The 16,404-nt window shown below is 44.9% G+C and overlaps 1 protein-coding gene across 1 annotated transcript; it reads left to right on the top strand.

The window, feature by feature from the left end:
• The first annotated feature begins 10,951 nt into the window (after positions 1 to 10,951).
• On the top strand, positions 10,952 to 15,928 carry LOC135385743 (techylectin-5A-like). Its single transcript, XM_064615235.1, has 5 exons — positions 10,952 to 11,051; positions 11,200 to 11,336; positions 14,493 to 14,598; positions 14,669 to 14,833; positions 15,549 to 15,928. Exons 1-5 carry the CDS (start codon positions 10,952 to 10,954, stop codon positions 15,875 to 15,877), a joined length of 837 nt encoding a protein of 278 aa, XP_064471305.1. The 3' UTR covers positions 15,878 to 15,928.
• Positions 15,929 to 16,404: the final 476 nt, after the last annotated feature.

The raw sequence follows: 16,404 nt of genomic DNA, 5'->3' as shown, positions 1-16,404 counted from the left end.
GCATAGTTCGAGGTAACTCGTTACTGTAACTAAGTTACTTTTTTTGGTAACTTCTAACTTAAGTCGGTACTTTAGCTGGTAACTGATACTTTCCATGATAACTTTAAGAGGAATTCGTTCCTTTTTCAGGTAACTTCAGGTTCTTCTTCAGGTTCCAAGTTACTTTTAATTTGTGTTTCACTCACGTCCGCTTATTGCCTTACTTATTACTTATTACATCTTACACCGTTGTGTCCCTGGTGTAAGATGGAAAGCGTTCGAATTGTTGGACATAAACGAGAACGACCTAAGCGTGTTGCACTCTTCCGCAGGCAACTCAAGGTCTAAATCAACTGCTCACGCGCGCTTTGCCAGTGTAGTGCTACTTTGTGTCTTAAGTATAGGCCAGTTCCCACATACAGCGCTCCGCTTTATGGCGCTACAAAATAGCTCTCAAAATCTGGCGCTATTTTCCCGCTGGCCGTTTTCACATACAACAGAACACAGAGCGCTATCCTGCTGCAGTCACGGGATATCTCGTTGCGACGTGTGCACCGGTACCACCGTGATTGTTTACTGTCCGCGCCGGATATCCGTAGCATGAATACGATGACACCTTCGATGTTGTGATCGCGATACCTAGCTATGGTAACCAAACACCCATGCACGGGCAGAGGAAACGCGTGGCCATTTTGACGTCGTCGTCGTCGTCGCCTTCCCCACTTGCTGCTTCTAGTGGTCGGAAGCAAAACAAACTCCAGCTTCCGCGACGTCACGGATGGAAGACGCTCACGAATGGTTAGCACGGACTCATCGCTCAAAAAAGCGCTAGAAAAGTTTACCAGGGCCCTAATTCGACAACAGTTGTTTTATAGCGGTTCGCAGCAATGTGAGGCGGAAAATATAGCGCAATTTTCTATCGCTATGTAGGGAAGCGCTATATGTGGGAACTTTTTTTTGTTTACAAGTAGCTCCCTAACTGCGAGTTATATTTCAGTGTGAAGATCTCCCCCCCCCCCCGCTCCCCCATACGGAGAGGTCGGCCAAGGTGTCAGGAATTCCGTGTTGTGACGTTATGAGACGAAATTTCACAGGATTTTCATCATCACTGGCATGCAACACGCGATCGATTCTTAGACTAACCCTCGAGACTCTCATCTTGTGTGTCAGCTGGGTAGACCCTAGGACAGTTCCAGGGGAGGGGAGCCCCCCCCCCCCCCCCCCGCTCCCTCACCGCAGTCGGCGCCTGTGCTTCACACAGTAACCTACTCGTAACGAGTTCTTTTTGACGGGTAACTTCTCGATCTATGCAATTTGGCTTAGAGGTAAGCAGGACTTCCGGATGGCGCCGAAGCTCGCACGGCGAGCAGCATGTATTACTATTGCGAAGGATGTGTCCCTCCCTTTACACGGGCACGTTTTGAGATACAGTCTGATGATTTTCATCTGTTTTGGAAACCCCGCGGCCCCTTAGGTTAGACTTCCTATTTTTGATGCCAATGCACAAAATGCCGTTTGACGTGCACGCTTTGGACTTTGCGATCTGGAACCATTTGCTTTTTGAAATACATTGCCCTTTACTCGGACTTCGGGAAACCAACAAAAAGAAAAGCAGCAGGAGAAAATGAAGTGTGGTGCGGCAGAGGTTGAAAAAAAAAAGGGAATGGCAGAAGGCAGAATATGCTGGTTTCTACTGAGAACGTGTAGTTCATTGGTTTTGGTGATTGGCTCTGGCTCGTACAATATATCTGTGCATTACATGAATACTTTGCACTGTACTGCTATAAGGGTCCAGGTGCTTTGTCAGGCCTTTATTGCCGGCACCCGTATTTCTGTACTGTACGATGGCAAATAATATTAACAATAATAAAAATAATAATGAGATGTTATTTTAATAAGTGTATGAAACAAAAGTAGTAGCCAGCATAAGTTGGTGTGAGCAGAGCTTGGCAGTCAGTGGGAATGGTATAAACAACAACAAGCAAGAGAGTGCATCTAGTTACAATGTTAACCCTATTAACACACTGGTGCAAAATACAGATGAATAGCATCGAGAAAAAAATACTAAAATCATATTTAAATAGATATAGCACTGATACGGTGGCTGGAGAAGAGCTCGAGAGCATAATTACTAAACCCTATAGCGTATGTGGCAACATCCTGGTTCAGTCCAAGTGTCATATATGGCATTCTGTGGACAAACAGGGGACGTCCATGGAGTTTTATGAATGTCCTCACGACATCTATATGTCCAAAGGATGTCCTGAAGACGTATATCGTTGTCTGGGTTAATCTCAAGTGATATTTTATATCTGAACTGAATAAATTAAAACCCGCAGAGACTCACCTGTGTTACCATTGGCAGAATTCATCTACTGTTATATTTCACAAGTATATTTGGTACCGCCGACTGCACTGCTTATCGCTCGCAGAAATCAGTTAGCAACAAGAGTACAGTTATGCGGTGTACACGTGGTGAAGTATGGGACTACAAAGTAGGACTATATAAGACTAGTCCTCTGGTCCTGTAAAGCTGGTATGCGCTGTAGCATCAGTTATGCGGTGAAGTGAGCGTATTCAGCAACATGAGCCGGGAAGTACATATCGGAATGTGTTCTATAAAACCATCTACAACATGGGGTATGTTTGCTATACCGGAGATAACGGTTGGTGTTTTGCATATTCGTTCTCAAAATATGTACAGTTAGCCAATAAAATGTATTAGGTAGGCCATTCTGGTTCACATATATCCATCCAACCGAGGTTCCTGTCGATGTTACATAAACCGGCAAAGTGTTCACAGGCGTATCAGTATACGGATATGTATAGGAGTTGACCCCCTCTAACCAATCAGCTCAGCGTATGCAAGCTTCCTCCCGGATGTATCGGGGGTTTATCAAGGACAGCCTGTCTTGACAGAAACAACTGTCGTCTGCAAGACTTGCGCTACCGTCTGCAAAACTGTAAGTCCTAGTTTGCACGTTGTCTACATGTCCAGTGTTATAGTTGAATATCGATTTCTCCATATCTAACAATAAAAAAGTCCCTGCTGGTGGAACGTGGAGTAATTCCAATTAGCCATCGTCCAACTTGTAAGAACATGCGTCGGTAATTTTAAATTGTGCGTAGCACTTAGCAGATATGAGTGGAATGTGGAGCATAAGAGCAACGCGTTTGGCATGAAAAGCTTTTTCTGACTCGCAATGAGTGGCTTAAGAAGCACGCATAACTATCTCGTAGCCTAGTTACCCGATGTGAAAGAGTAAGCAGTCAAGCCTCAACGATAGTCCTTGAAATGACTTGTCCTTCCAAAATTTGGCATGTGCAGCTTCCGGGTGACGTGTACCGATCAAGCACAACCTCAAACTCGACTCATATTCAGTAATTACAACCCCACGGCCAGTGTCATTGCTATATGAGTAGAGAGCGGTTTCCTGGCGAATGACCACTGTTTTCGTGCGGTTCCAATACGGTCGACACTCGTTAATTTGACGCTCGTTAGTATGACATCCTCACATTATGACCACTTTTCCCGGGCACCGTTTGTTGAACATGAAGGTGCCGTGTAAAGGCCCCTCGTCATTATGAGAACTCTATAATCCAACTACGATCAACATATTCGGAGGTGAACCGGGGAGAACGCATGTATTTTCCCCCAGTTATTGTGACCATACACAACAGATTGAGTCATCGTCCTGACCTACAAGTTCGGTGGTCCAGGGACGACGTACGCGCGGTATGTATTTGCTATCGCCTGTGCAGTTAATTGACTTAGAAAAAAAAAGGCTACATATTGACGGCTTTTCTTAGCAGACGCTTTTAACTGGTTTCTTTCCTCGATAAATTGTAAATAAATAGTAAGGTTGTAAAACAATAAATGATGCTGGCAAAACAAAATAAACTGAGTTGAAATACAGTGCTGTAACATCTGTGAGCTCGATAAATGAGACAGAGCCTTTATGAAGCGCTTACCTGGAGCATCATGCATATTCCTCGTGAATATGACAATTCCCTTTATGACCGATATCCGGGGAAACGGCTTTGGTCATATTAAAGGATACAGAAGCGAAATTTGTCGATTGGAAAAAAAGGGTCCGAATAAAGTGTAAATCTTGTGCAGAATTATGGTGCTATTATGGTACCACTATTACTTTGCGAGTACGCTGTACGGAAGGGCATATTTTTGAAGATTACGAGCGCGCTGGGCTGCCCACGGACACCATCGCCCATGGGGCGCGCCCGCTGCCGCAATGCTGCGGGAAAATCTGAGGAGCGCGCGATATCAAATATCTCTCCAGCTCTCGAGTGGGTGCCAGGTGAACGGGATAAACACGTCGAATTCCGAATAACGACTGAAGATGTTCGATTCGGAGATCTCGTGGAAGTCTGAAGGCGATATATCCTATGAGAGATGGGTTCGTACCTATACTTCTTCGTCTCCGTTTTTTCCCCGTAGCGGGAGTCAGACGTACGCCGAAACGCCAAGTGGAGGTAGAGATTTTTGCCTTCCGTTTTCGTGGAAATACAGAAGCGGCCTCTCCTCCTTTCAGCCTGATGTACTTCCTTGACAAGCTATGGCTAATGAGCATCTCTGGATTTCTTTTGAACTATTCGTCAACAATATGTATGCGCACAACTTGTCTTGTTTCACCTGTCTGCAAGTAGGCACAGATGGATTCGCGGGAAGAATAAGATTCCTGTCTTTCGGAAACAATTGAAATATGACAGTCATCAAAAAAGTCAGACATCGGCGGAATTTGAACTTCGCATCTCACGATTGCCAGTCCAGCGCCAATGGCCAATATATCACAGAAACAACCACAGACTATTAGAGCGCGATTCTTCTGAAGCATATCCTGGCCGAACGCAAGGTAAGACAGCCAAGAATCGAAGCACCAAGGCTCTCACCCCTAGAGAGAATGAAATCACCTTCCTTCGGATGGATTCTGGGGGCCAGCATCCGGAGTGTTGTCTTTGTAATAAACGTCAGGCGGATGCTGTGTTTGTGCTGTCCATCCGTGTGTCGTTCGTGCAAGGAACACAATGTCCTCGCGTTGCTGAAAGCAAGTCGGCTGTCGGCTGAAAGGAAGTCGCCGAAAGTCAGTTGTGCTGTAGCACAGCCAGGAAAGACTTGACAAGCATGAACATTCCAACAGGAGAGACAACGTGCGTCACTTCCGTGGTCTGCTACGACGGCGCGGCGACGCTCAACGGGGGCGCAGGGCGCTCAACAGGGCTGAATTTTATATCGCGATTCTTGGCAGCATTTCAACTAATATACGTAAATCTAAGTCGAATTCCGGATTGTTTTGGTACACTGCGCAATATGAGGCAAACAACTTATTTTCGCTTTCGTCGTCCTTTAAGGCTAAACCACATGGAGCGACAACTAGCGCGATTTTCGCGTCGCGCGACGGGCCAGCGATGCCGTACTCTGTGCCCCCTTTGCGACGTCGCGAGCGACCGTCTCTGACAGATTAGTGTCGCGGTCGCCCGGCGCGACACGAAAAGTAGAGCGCAGGGAACCAATCAGGACATACAGTCAGTGGCGTCACGAACGCGCTTCTTTCGAAAGGGTGGAGTTGGCAAAAAGGTCAATCTGTGCAATCATGGCGTTGTGTAAAGCAATGCCGGCCTAAAATAAAAAAAAGATTCTACGAAAATAAAAAAACGATTCTACGAAAATAAAAAAACGATTCTACGAAAATAAAAAAAAAGATTCTAAAAAACTGAGAGCGGCTACGAAGGATACGACAGAATACACAGAACGCCTCCAACGAAGAAGATACCAAACCGAAGTGGGGTGCACAGTGAAGGAGTTGAGAAGGAGAGGGAGAAAGAAGCATTAAATAATGGTTTCTTTCGTTCATAAATTCCGAACGATACAACAGATGAATTCCGTTCCTTTTGTCTTGGTGTCAGAGTAATGAAATCTTTCATTCCCCGAGGAGAAATTTTTGCACCTTACTTCCCCTCTATCGACTACGTCACATTCTTTAAGCGATCAGGCTTTATCTACTCTAGAGTAGTAGACAGGTTTCAGGTTTCATGTTTTATTTACTCTTTCTGATTTTCAATGAGTTACAAATGGGACTGTGTGGGCGTGCCCTATATAACAGTCCCAGCTGTAAATACACAGACGTACATGAATATAACAAGCCTTATGGGAAAGAAAGAAAGAAAAAAAAATACATTGACAAGGAAAGTGAAGCATTATGGTGCAACCTGTAGTAAGCAAAGAGCACGACATAGATAAAACAATTGCATAAGTCATATCAAGGGTGCCTTATGCCAAGAAAGAAAGGAGGAGATCATTACTAAATCATACAGCTTTCGTGTCCAACTACCATTGTGATAGATATAGACGGGAATATCTCTTAAATTGAAAAAAGGAAGACAGGGTTCTGATATGCAACGGTAGGGAATTCCATACCTTGGAACCAAAGAAAGACATTGAAAATATTCCATAATTTGTACGTGAAGAAGGAAGTTGAAGCATGTCAGGCTGATGACGTAGGTTGTACAATGTATGAACACGATTGGGAGAGATCAAGTGGTCCGTGATAGCACCATGGATCAACTTGTACATGAAAAGTGCGATTTTATGCTTAACAACAGAATAAATATCTTGTACTGACAAACACTGAAAGGCAAACGCTATTGATTCGCAAGGGGGTATGAACAACATTATCCTCAGGGCCCTCCTTTGGGAGTGTAAAATAGGAAGAAGGGTGGAGGGATAGGTCAGCCCTTAGACCTCCAGAGCGTACGAAACATTGGAGTGGACTAGAGCATGGTAAACCATTAGAAGAGTCTGGATAGAAAGAAATTGTCTTAACTTAGGAAGTGCGAACAAAGCGGAGGTCATTTTGAGTCGAACAAACTTAACATGATCATCCCATGCTAGGTTTTCATGTAAAATAACGCCGTGAAATTTGACTGAAGACACTCTGCTGAGAGGGCGGCCTGCGAAGTATAGCTTTTCCTGGTCTAGGTCCAAATATTTTTGTCGGGGGCGAAATATTACGTATGAAGTCTTGTCAATATTTGGAACCAGTTTGTTGGTAGAAAGCCAGATGGAGAACCGACGTAAAACGTTATTTGCCTTTGCAAACAAGCTCATAGTGTTAGATGCGTCAATAAAAATGTTAGTGTAGTCTGCGTAAAGGAAACAGTCTTCATGTAGGTAATCATGGAGATCATTAACATAGATAAGAAATAGGAAAGGTCCCGAAATAGAGCCCTGAGGAACGCCTGTTGTCAGTGCTCTAATGCAAGATTTAGAGTTGCTGAGTGATACGTATTGTTTCCGGTTTTCCAAATAACTGGTCAATAAGTTCAAAGCTATGCCACGTATACCGTGCCTCTCAAGTTTTTTAAGCAGGATCTGATGATCTATTAAATCAAAAGCTTTTGTCAATTCGATAAAGATGCCCATGGTAAGTAGTTTTGCTTCGATATTACGCTTAATCTTTTCAGTGGCATTTACCAACGCTAAGGTTGTGGATTTCCCCGAGCGAAAATCGAACTGGAATGGATGTAGTAATTTACGTTTTTCGAAAAAGAATTCAAGCCTCAGGAGCAGTAATTTTTCGAACGCCTTACTAATAGACGGAAGTATGGATATAGGACGATAATTACCAGCCATTGTCCTGCTGCCGTTTTTGTAAACTGGAATAACCTTAGCAATCTTTAACAAATCCGGAAAAGACACCTGGGAAAAGATATCGTTTGCCAGAGTCGCCAATGATGCAGCGAGCAAATGACCAAATATTTTCAAAAGAGCTACCGATATGCCATCGTGGCCACATGAATTTGACGATTTCAGTGTCTTAATAATCGAAAGTACTTCATCAGGTGTAGATGGTCCTAGGAAAAGGCTATGTTTGTTTACAGGAGGTAACGGAAACGTTTGCGTGAACTCGGTCAGCTGAGGCACGCTTTTCGCAATGTTGCAGAAGTAATCGTTAAACTCCTCTGCCACGGCAACGGGACTGGTTAGAAGTTGGTCATTGCTTAAGAGTGAGATAGCAGTATCAGCCTTGACATTCCTTTTCGACAGGATGCGATTAATCCCGTTCCACATGGCTTTGGGGCTATCATTAGCGTCAGCGATAATTTTGGAGTAGTAGTTCACTTTTGCTACTCGTAGAACATTCCTAAGGGTATTATTGTATTTATTGTATCTCAGCCGCAAATTAGAATTTGACGGTGAACGCCGTAGCTTGATGTACAAGTTATTTTTATGTTTTATGCTTTTTAGTATTGCCTTCGTAATCCATGGTTGTCGAATCGTGTTACGCTTACTAGGCGCAGTACTGGAAGAGCTCTGTCGAATCATCTCCGATAAAGTTGACAAGAAGTAATTTAGTTTCGCGGTCACGTCTGTGTGCAAAGAGAAATCCCAGGACATCTGACTTAGACGACGTTCTAGGGATTCGTAATTAATGTGGGTGCGTCGGACGCAATCAGGGCCAACCTGTACAGACTCCTTCGCGCCTACATAAATGATTTCCTGGTCCGTTATATCACATCCTGCAACACCATATATCAGGTTATCAGCGGGGATATTTGTCAGTACATGGTCGATGAGAGTTCCATGTTCAGGTCTTCCAAAGCGAGTTACTGAAGTGATAAGTTGCTTGAACCCGGAACAAGCCAAGATACCGTTGTAATCTAACACAGCTGATTTACTTTGTAAGAGATCGATATTAAAATCTCCAACGAGAATCACGTTAAATCTATGTTGGCACAAGAAATGCAGCGTCGTATCCAGTGCATCCAAAAATTCCATTAAAATCGAGTCCGGTGATCTGTACACTACGCCTATGATTAAAGGACGGTGAGCGAAGGTGCAAATGGCAGAAGGACAATTGGGTACCTCTATAAACAAAGGTTCTACAAGCTGGCAGCAAAATGAAATGTCGGTCCTCGCTGTGTAGGGTATCCCAGAGCGAATATAAAGGGCAACACCACCATGTTGCCTGCCGTCTCTATGACTCAACTCAGCCTCGTAATTTGCAATATTAAAATAGGCTTCACGCTCCTTTTGCAGCCATGTTTCGGTTAGTGCAAAAAACGACAGCTTATTTTCCAGCAACTGGATTACTGTTTTTATTTCTTCGAAATGCTTTCCAAGGCTTCGTATATTGAAATGAGCCGTAAAAGGATAATAAGGGCACGTTTTGCTCAAGCAGTCTAGTGAAACTAAGGACATGAATATAGGAAACTAGCCGCGTCACATCACAGCCCAGTGAGGTCACTCAAGCTTTTTATGCGCAGTACACCGGAGTCTGCATCACGACGCATGAGGACACGGCCATTTCGTACCCAGACGTACTGAATTTTATTTTATTTTTCCTTTGCCGTTGTTCTTGCATGCCAAAGCAGCGACTTGTTACATGCGGTTAGGTTCTCACAGAGGAAAACCGACGGTGGTAAATCAGGATTTTCACGTGTATCTTGAGTCTTTAGTTGGTGTTTTTTACTCAGCCAGAGATCCCTCAGTTGCCTATCCTTAAAACGTACGATGATGGCAGGAGCTGTGTCGTTCTTTGAAGGAAGTCGATGCGCGGCTTCAATGTCGGCGCGTAAGAGTTGGGAAACTTTAAGCTTATCAGCAACAAGATTAAGAATTTCCAGTACATCTTCCTTGGGACGCAAAAGAACCCCTCGAAGTTCCAGATTGTGGCGCCTGTTGTACTGTTCCATGTCGTTTATCTGTATTTTTAGTGCTGAAACCTCTGCATCCTTCTGTGCTAGAGCGCTTTGAAGGTTCGTCGGACAGCTCATTACACAAAGACAAAGAACGACATTAGACAAAGAACGGCTGCTTAATTCCTCCTCCTCTTTTCACTACGTGTACATATGGTGGTGGTGATCCTCGAAGCAGCTTGTCAGTGCAGGTTGTCGTCAAGATGTGGTCGCCTTCAGCCAAACGCCGCAGACGACTTCAAACTCAGGCTTTCTCTGACTACCCAGTGGCTGGCCATGTGGCTGATGGCGGTTTTTCTCCATAGCTACGGCCACAGGAAGCACAGTCGTGATTGGTGGACTCTTAGAGGGGCTTTTAGGTGCAAAAAAATTCTCCTCATGGTTATGAAAGACGGTGTTACCTTGACACCAACACAAAAGCATGAATACAATGCATGAATCCCGTTCCTTTAGTCTTTGTGTCAAAGTAACGGAATCCTTCATTCCCAGGGGAAAACTTTTTTCACTTTAATTCTCCCTTATCGATTACGTCACATTCTTTAAGCGATCAAGCTTTGTTTACTCTAGGTTGCGCCAACTTTGTACCATTCGCTAGCGACTAATAACAACTGAATGCAGAGTAGCAGTTCCACTTTGTGTTACCAACATTTATGCATGATCTTTTCTATATTTTTCCCCTATCCCATACCATAATGGTGCATACAAAGTGGTGAAAGCATGGTCGTACCCATGTTTTTTTTTTCAAGGAGGGGGGGGGGCAAAGTGTGCAACCTCCTCACCCAGTGGTTAACCCAGAGTTTCGCTCTTTGGGGGGGGGGGGGGGGTCGGCTCTGCAAGGTCGTGTATTTACATGCTTTTGACGACATATTGTGCAATCTCACAAAATTTTAGGGACTCTCCTCCAGGTTTTGGGGGGTGTTAGAGGGTGTAGGGGGTCTGGATAAATCACTGCCCTTACCTCTCTCCTGGAGACGGACACTGCGGACTGTGCAGGTGCAGGAAAAATCATGACGACCTATGAATAAAGAGTGCACAAATTTCATAAGTGTCCTTGAGGCCCCAGGGGGTACACTCCCCTGTCCCCCATCTCGATACGCCCATGCGTGCAAACTGCCTCTTGCACTCCTGCGGAGTCTCTAAAGGCACATGTCACCCTGTTGTAGAAAACGCACACATCGATAGCTGATTTTAGTTGTTGTATGCACTGAGTGTTGTGAATGACGTGCAGGTTCGTAAGATGATACATTCTGCGGTAATGATGCTTATTGTTGCCTCAACGGTGCAATGTGGACAACCTGACTTGACGACCCAGAGATTGCTTGACCAATGTGTTGCCAAACTTAGAAACCTCCAAAATGGTAAGCACGGCCCACGAATTTATAGAAATAGCTAAGTTATATTTTTGAGCAAGCTTCGTTTGTGTTAAATAGTTAGAACGGTCATGAATCTTCCAGCAAACGTGTGCGCTAACTTCTTTAAATTCGCACTTTTGCTTTGGCACATTAGGACGCCCGAGAGATTGCGCGGACATCTTCGCCACTGGCAAGCACTACAGTAGTATCAACAACATCTACCCTTACAAGGACTCATCAGTGCCCGTCACAGTTTACTGTGATATGGAAACAGACGGCGGAGGATGGACGGTAACTTTGTTTTAGAGCGTAATGTGTATCCCAAAACGCTAACCTTCTTACGACTATGCAATTATTCTACAGAAGTCCGCTCATTTTAGTGGCACAAATCTAAAGCTTCAGCGGTGATGCTAGTATCTATCACAGCAGATTCTCAATTTCGGTGCTCTGGAAAAGAGCACAGCCTTGTTGCGGTTTTTTTTCATTACCCCATTTCTCTTTATATATCTCTGTGTTTTTATACTAGCTTCTCTCCCTACGATTTCTAGGTGAGCTACAGAGACACTGGCGAGATCCCTATAGCCATCTTCCGTTTAAGAGTCTCTAAAGAGTACCTGTTACATAAGTTATGCCAAGGCTACCGACTTTTCGGATTTATCCGACAAATTCCCTCCGCTTCTTCTTTCTTTTTTTTTTTTTTTTGCAAAAGGTCGGAACAACAACAACAACAACTTTATTTTCGGCCTTGGAGAGTGGGGAGTTTCATCGCAACAGGCGATACTCTACCCCAGTGCTTGGTGGAATGGGGGGAATAAAATAACGAGCCCCTTTACAATAACGATCGAAGTCCGATGATGTCCAGAAATGTCAGAAGAGCTTTGAGCGCAGAGCGTTGCTGGGCTGGATTGGGCCAGGGACCAAGCAATTTCGGTAGGGAGAAAGGGCGAGAGTCCAGCTGACGAAGAGACTCGGAGAGTGTGGTTCGGGAAGGTTCGTAGTGAGGGCAATGAAGAAGAATGTGCTCCAGATCCTCAAGAGCACCACAGTGGCAACAGGTGGGAGAATCAATTTGTCTCAAGCGGTAACGCCACTGAGCTGTAAAGGCCACATCGAGGCGCATGCGGTGGATTAATGCAGCATCCTGACGAGATGTGTTTCGTGGCATGCGGAAAGCGAGCATGGGATCAACTCTGTTCAACATAGAGCGGGGAAGAATGTCGGTTGTCCGTTGGCGGGAAGCCAGGGGTGTCACTAGACGTCGCAGAATTGAACGGCGGTCTCCTCTGAGCAGAACAATACGGGTCCGGTTCCGAGACGAGAGTGCTGCTTCTGCGGCGCTGTCGGCCTGCTCGTTCCCCATGACACCACAATGGGCTGGAACCCACTGGAGAACTAGCCTGTGGCCTGCGGCGTAGATAGTGTGGTAAGCCATTAACACGTCTGTGACTAGGAGTGCGGATGGGCCTCGTATGCCGGAAGTTTCAGTTGCTTGAAGTGCAGATTTGGAGTCTGTAAAGACTGCCCATTCCCGGGGTGGAAAATCAGCGATTTGTTGTAGATAGAAATGGATGGCATGGAGCTCGGATAAACTTTTTTATCGGATAAACTCCAAGTTTTCCAACGGCCACGTAGCAGCCTTACGGTTTTTGTCGTTTCCTTCTTTCTTTGTCTCCCTTCTTCCACACCTACTTTTCGACTTCAAACTGATCCACATAAAAAATGGGTCAGAAGTGGTAGCCTCCTTCAGGGTCGCTGGCCACATGAATGGTACAAAAGAAGGATACTACACACACTTGTCCCGTCTGTTCTGTGCATCCTCAGCCCTAGTGACATTACTTGTTCCCGCGCACTGGGGGTTCGACAACTGGGGTAGTTCGACACAGAACAGTTTAGTGTTCGTCACAGCTGCTGCTCATTTTGAGCCTGGGCACCAGTCACAATTTGTCCAGCTACGCTTGTTTGTACTGTAGTAAAACATCAGTGCGCTACATCGTGTTGTCTAAGTCACTTTTGCACTTCTTTCCGCGCATTGTCTCTGCGATGACTGCTTCGAAATCCTCCGAAAGCGGCGCCGTTCATTTTTTCAGACTTTTTAATCCTCCGGGAAACTCTGAATATCGGAACAGTTGAAAACTCCGAAAGCTCGGAACCCTAGCTATGCCGCATGAATGTAGTCGCAAGCCACCCTATCTCTGCTAACCTACTAACTAAACTTGCTAATACTAAAGAAAGAAAGGAAGGTTATTTGCGCCGACGTGAACCTGTATTTAAAGTTAGTCGAGATAGCCAAAAGGAGTATTAAACAAGCAGAAAATCGGCACATCTTCATAGTTTTCTTATTCAGTCGGCATCGCGAATGCCGGAACTGATGTGGCAGGGCAGGTATCTGCGCACCCTGAAAGCCCTGGGATAGGTCACGTGCTTACGAGATCCAATAGGAATGCCGATGCTCTCGCTCCTTTGAAGCCAATACGCGATGTCAAAATTGCGGCTTTCGTTCGCTAATACGACTTGGACACACACCGAATACCCGTGAATTTGATTGGATAAATAGTTACGTTACTTTCTTAACCTCGGCATATCATCTTACGAAGCACCGAACGTTTTTCTTGCATCCAAAACGTGAATTTCGGGATAGGAGATTTCACGACTAGGAATATCGAGGTCCTTCCTTATTAATGACTTGACATGAAGAAAGCAAGGAAACAAAAATGAAACCGGACAGCGCTGACCAACATAGAAGCGCTCTCGCCGCTTTCTACTTTAATGACATCGCCTTCTCTTTTTCGTTTAACCCTGAGGAGCAAGTACAGCGGAAACTCGCGCGGTATTATTCAAGTGTCAATTTTTCTATTAAAAAGATGCGTACAGAGAAAATCTTTGTGCTAATCATCAAGTTAAGTTACGTGCTCCCACAACGCGTTCAGAACTGAAAAATTTTGAGGTGGCTTTCTGAACTCCTTTAATTGACAGGAGTCATTTCGTTTATTGGGAATGACAGACTTCGCTTTTTCGAGCATTGTTTCCTTCTGATGGCCTCTCAAATTTTAAGGGTCATGACCTGTAGTACTAACGTAAAGTGCTGCCCTGGAGTTCACAAACGGGTCCATCAAGTCCAGACACTTCGCCATGCCGTTTTGACGACGCCGTTTGAGGTGCGTTTTTCCTTCCCCTCAGAGTGAGGAGGAACGGCAATTTGCACGTAATTTCAACTGTGTCAAACAATATATATTAAAATATTTTGATTTATATATTTATTGATTGATTAACCTCTCGAAGACATGAGGATAGGACGAGACGCGATGCTTGACTTTCTTATATTACCTTTCTGTAAGTGAGAATTAAGCAAGTTAAATAGGTCACATTCTCGCTTGTATTGTCGTGGAAAAAAAATACTTCACGTATGACTATACGATGCCGTTTGATTGCTACCTAATCCGCACTCAGGTTATCCAGAGGAGAGGACAGTTTGGAAATCCACAAGACTACTTCTATAGGAAATGGGATGACTACGTCAAAGGTTTCGGACAGACAGCGAGAGAATACTGGTTGGGTATGCTCAGATCGAAACCTATGGTCTAACCTCTGTACCTAAAATGAACGTGCGATACACTTCTTGGCAGGTCTCAACGCCATTCACGCTCTGACCTCAAACAAGGCAATGGTGCTGCGTATCCAACTCGGGAATAGTTCCGGAGACATATTGACGGCTGACTATTCCACCTTCAAGGTTGCCGACAAAACAAAAGATTTTAAGCTCACAGTCGGTGGATACTCAGGAAGAAAATGTAAGTCTTGCTAGCTATTTACAGGCACATCTCGGGGTTCCCACAAGTTCGCTTTCGTAGAACAGTCAAGAGCTAACAAGTAGCCCACCGTTAGCCGTTTTCCCATACGTACTCTCGCCTGTTCACCAAAGTGCACAGCTCTAAAGTGGGACAGAGAACAAATGATGTCTGGTATTGTGCTTTTAAGTTCCCTTCATAGTTACGCAAAGTAAAATATGACCTGTTTGTTACAATGTCTATTTATTGCAATCGAAAACTGGAAGATACAGCGATCCGGTTAACGTAGACTGAAGACGAAAATTGAAAGACTCAGGCGGGGAGCTGCCGACATTTCCAACACAGACAGTTCTTCCACTGGGCACCTTCCTCACCACTGGCAGTGTATTTGAAGGGATTCGAATGGTATAGGGCACTGGGAGCCAACTCTTCCGTTGACGGGCAAATCCAACAGATAGCCTCTCATACTAGGGCGTAAAGCATTCGTCCTTATAGGGGTGCTTTGTTGGAGTGGGTGGGTGGAGTGGGGGTAGGTGCGGTATGGTTGTTTGCAGTGCGTGTCATATTACTCGCCATCACATTTATTGTCATGTATACAATGTACTAATGCGTTCGCAAGAGAAGTCTCAGTCATATGATGCTCATCTGTCGGGGCCGTCGTGGTCGAGCTTTTGAGAACACAGCATGCCTTTTCGTCATTTTGAGGTAGAGCCCTGAGCTAAACACACGCTTAATTGTCTCTTGGGTCTTGTTCTTTCTTCTGTTCCAGGGAGCGACGCATTCAGTGAAGCGAACGGAGCCAAGTTCAGTACACAGGACAAGGACAACGACGCGTCCGGGAGCAACTGCGCTGCGATCTATAAAGGAGCATGGTGGTATCAATATTGCCACTCCTCTAACCTTAATGGTATGAACTACAACGGTCAACACTCCACATATGCGGATGGCATAGAATGGTCAAAACTGGACGGCAGAACTGGGCTCTATTACTATTCTTTTCCGAAGGCCGAAATGAAAATTAGGCCTGCCGATTTCTACCATCAGTAATGTACGGTGCTCGTTATTAAGCTGAATTAAACTGCACTCCAACGCTCATAATCTCATTCGTTTATTGACGGCATACGTTTTGAGTGCGTTTGAGACATCTCATAAGTACCTGCGGTACGGGTCTGACCGCCGCTCAGAAGAAAAGCTACCGTAGTGAAAGACAGACTTTCGAGTTCCTTTCAATGCAGGATCTGTCAATATTTAAGCCGAACACGTAAAAACTCACGTGATGTTTCACTCACAGTCGATGGGGGGCTCTCAGCGAAGGTCTGACAATCGGAAAAAACTCTTTTATCTTATCGCTTCGCCAGCGCCGTTAGAAAATCTTCATGAGGAACAGCCTTTGTCTACCAAAGACGCACTCACTAGGAAAATGTTACAGCGGCAGACACTAATGCAGCAATTCTGGGAACGCTGTAAACATCGTTATTTGCTCGAACTTCGGTTGGCCCACTACACTCTAAGAAAAAAAGGTGTAATTTTCTACCTTTTGGGGTAGAAGTGTGTTGTTACAGATTCTCAACCCT

This window comes from Ornithodoros turicata, chromosome 1 (assembly GCF_037126465.1).
Source record: "Ornithodoros turicata isolate Travis chromosome 1, ASM3712646v1, whole genome shotgun sequence".
Classification (NCBI taxonomy): Eukaryota; Metazoa; Arthropoda; class Arachnida; order Ixodida; family Argasidae; genus Ornithodoros; species Ornithodoros turicata.
The sequence above is the reverse complement of the archived record's forward strand: the minus strand, read 5'-3'. Positions and strand labels throughout refer to the sequence as shown.

Bases quoted from the DNA above. Each gene is read 5' to 3' on its own strand.
- LOC135385743 (XM_064615235.1), top strand. From the start codon at position 10,952: ATGCTTATTGTTGCCTCAACGGTGCAATGTGGACAACCTGACTTGACG. The intron at 11,052-11,199 runs GTAAGCACGGCC...TTGGCACATTAG, and splicing joins ACTTAGAAACCTCCAAAATG to GACGCCCGAGAGATTGCGCG. The intron at 14,834-15,548 runs GTAAGTCTTGCT...TAGAGCCCTGAG, and splicing joins TGGATACTCAGGAAGAAAAT to CTAAACACACGCTTAATTGT.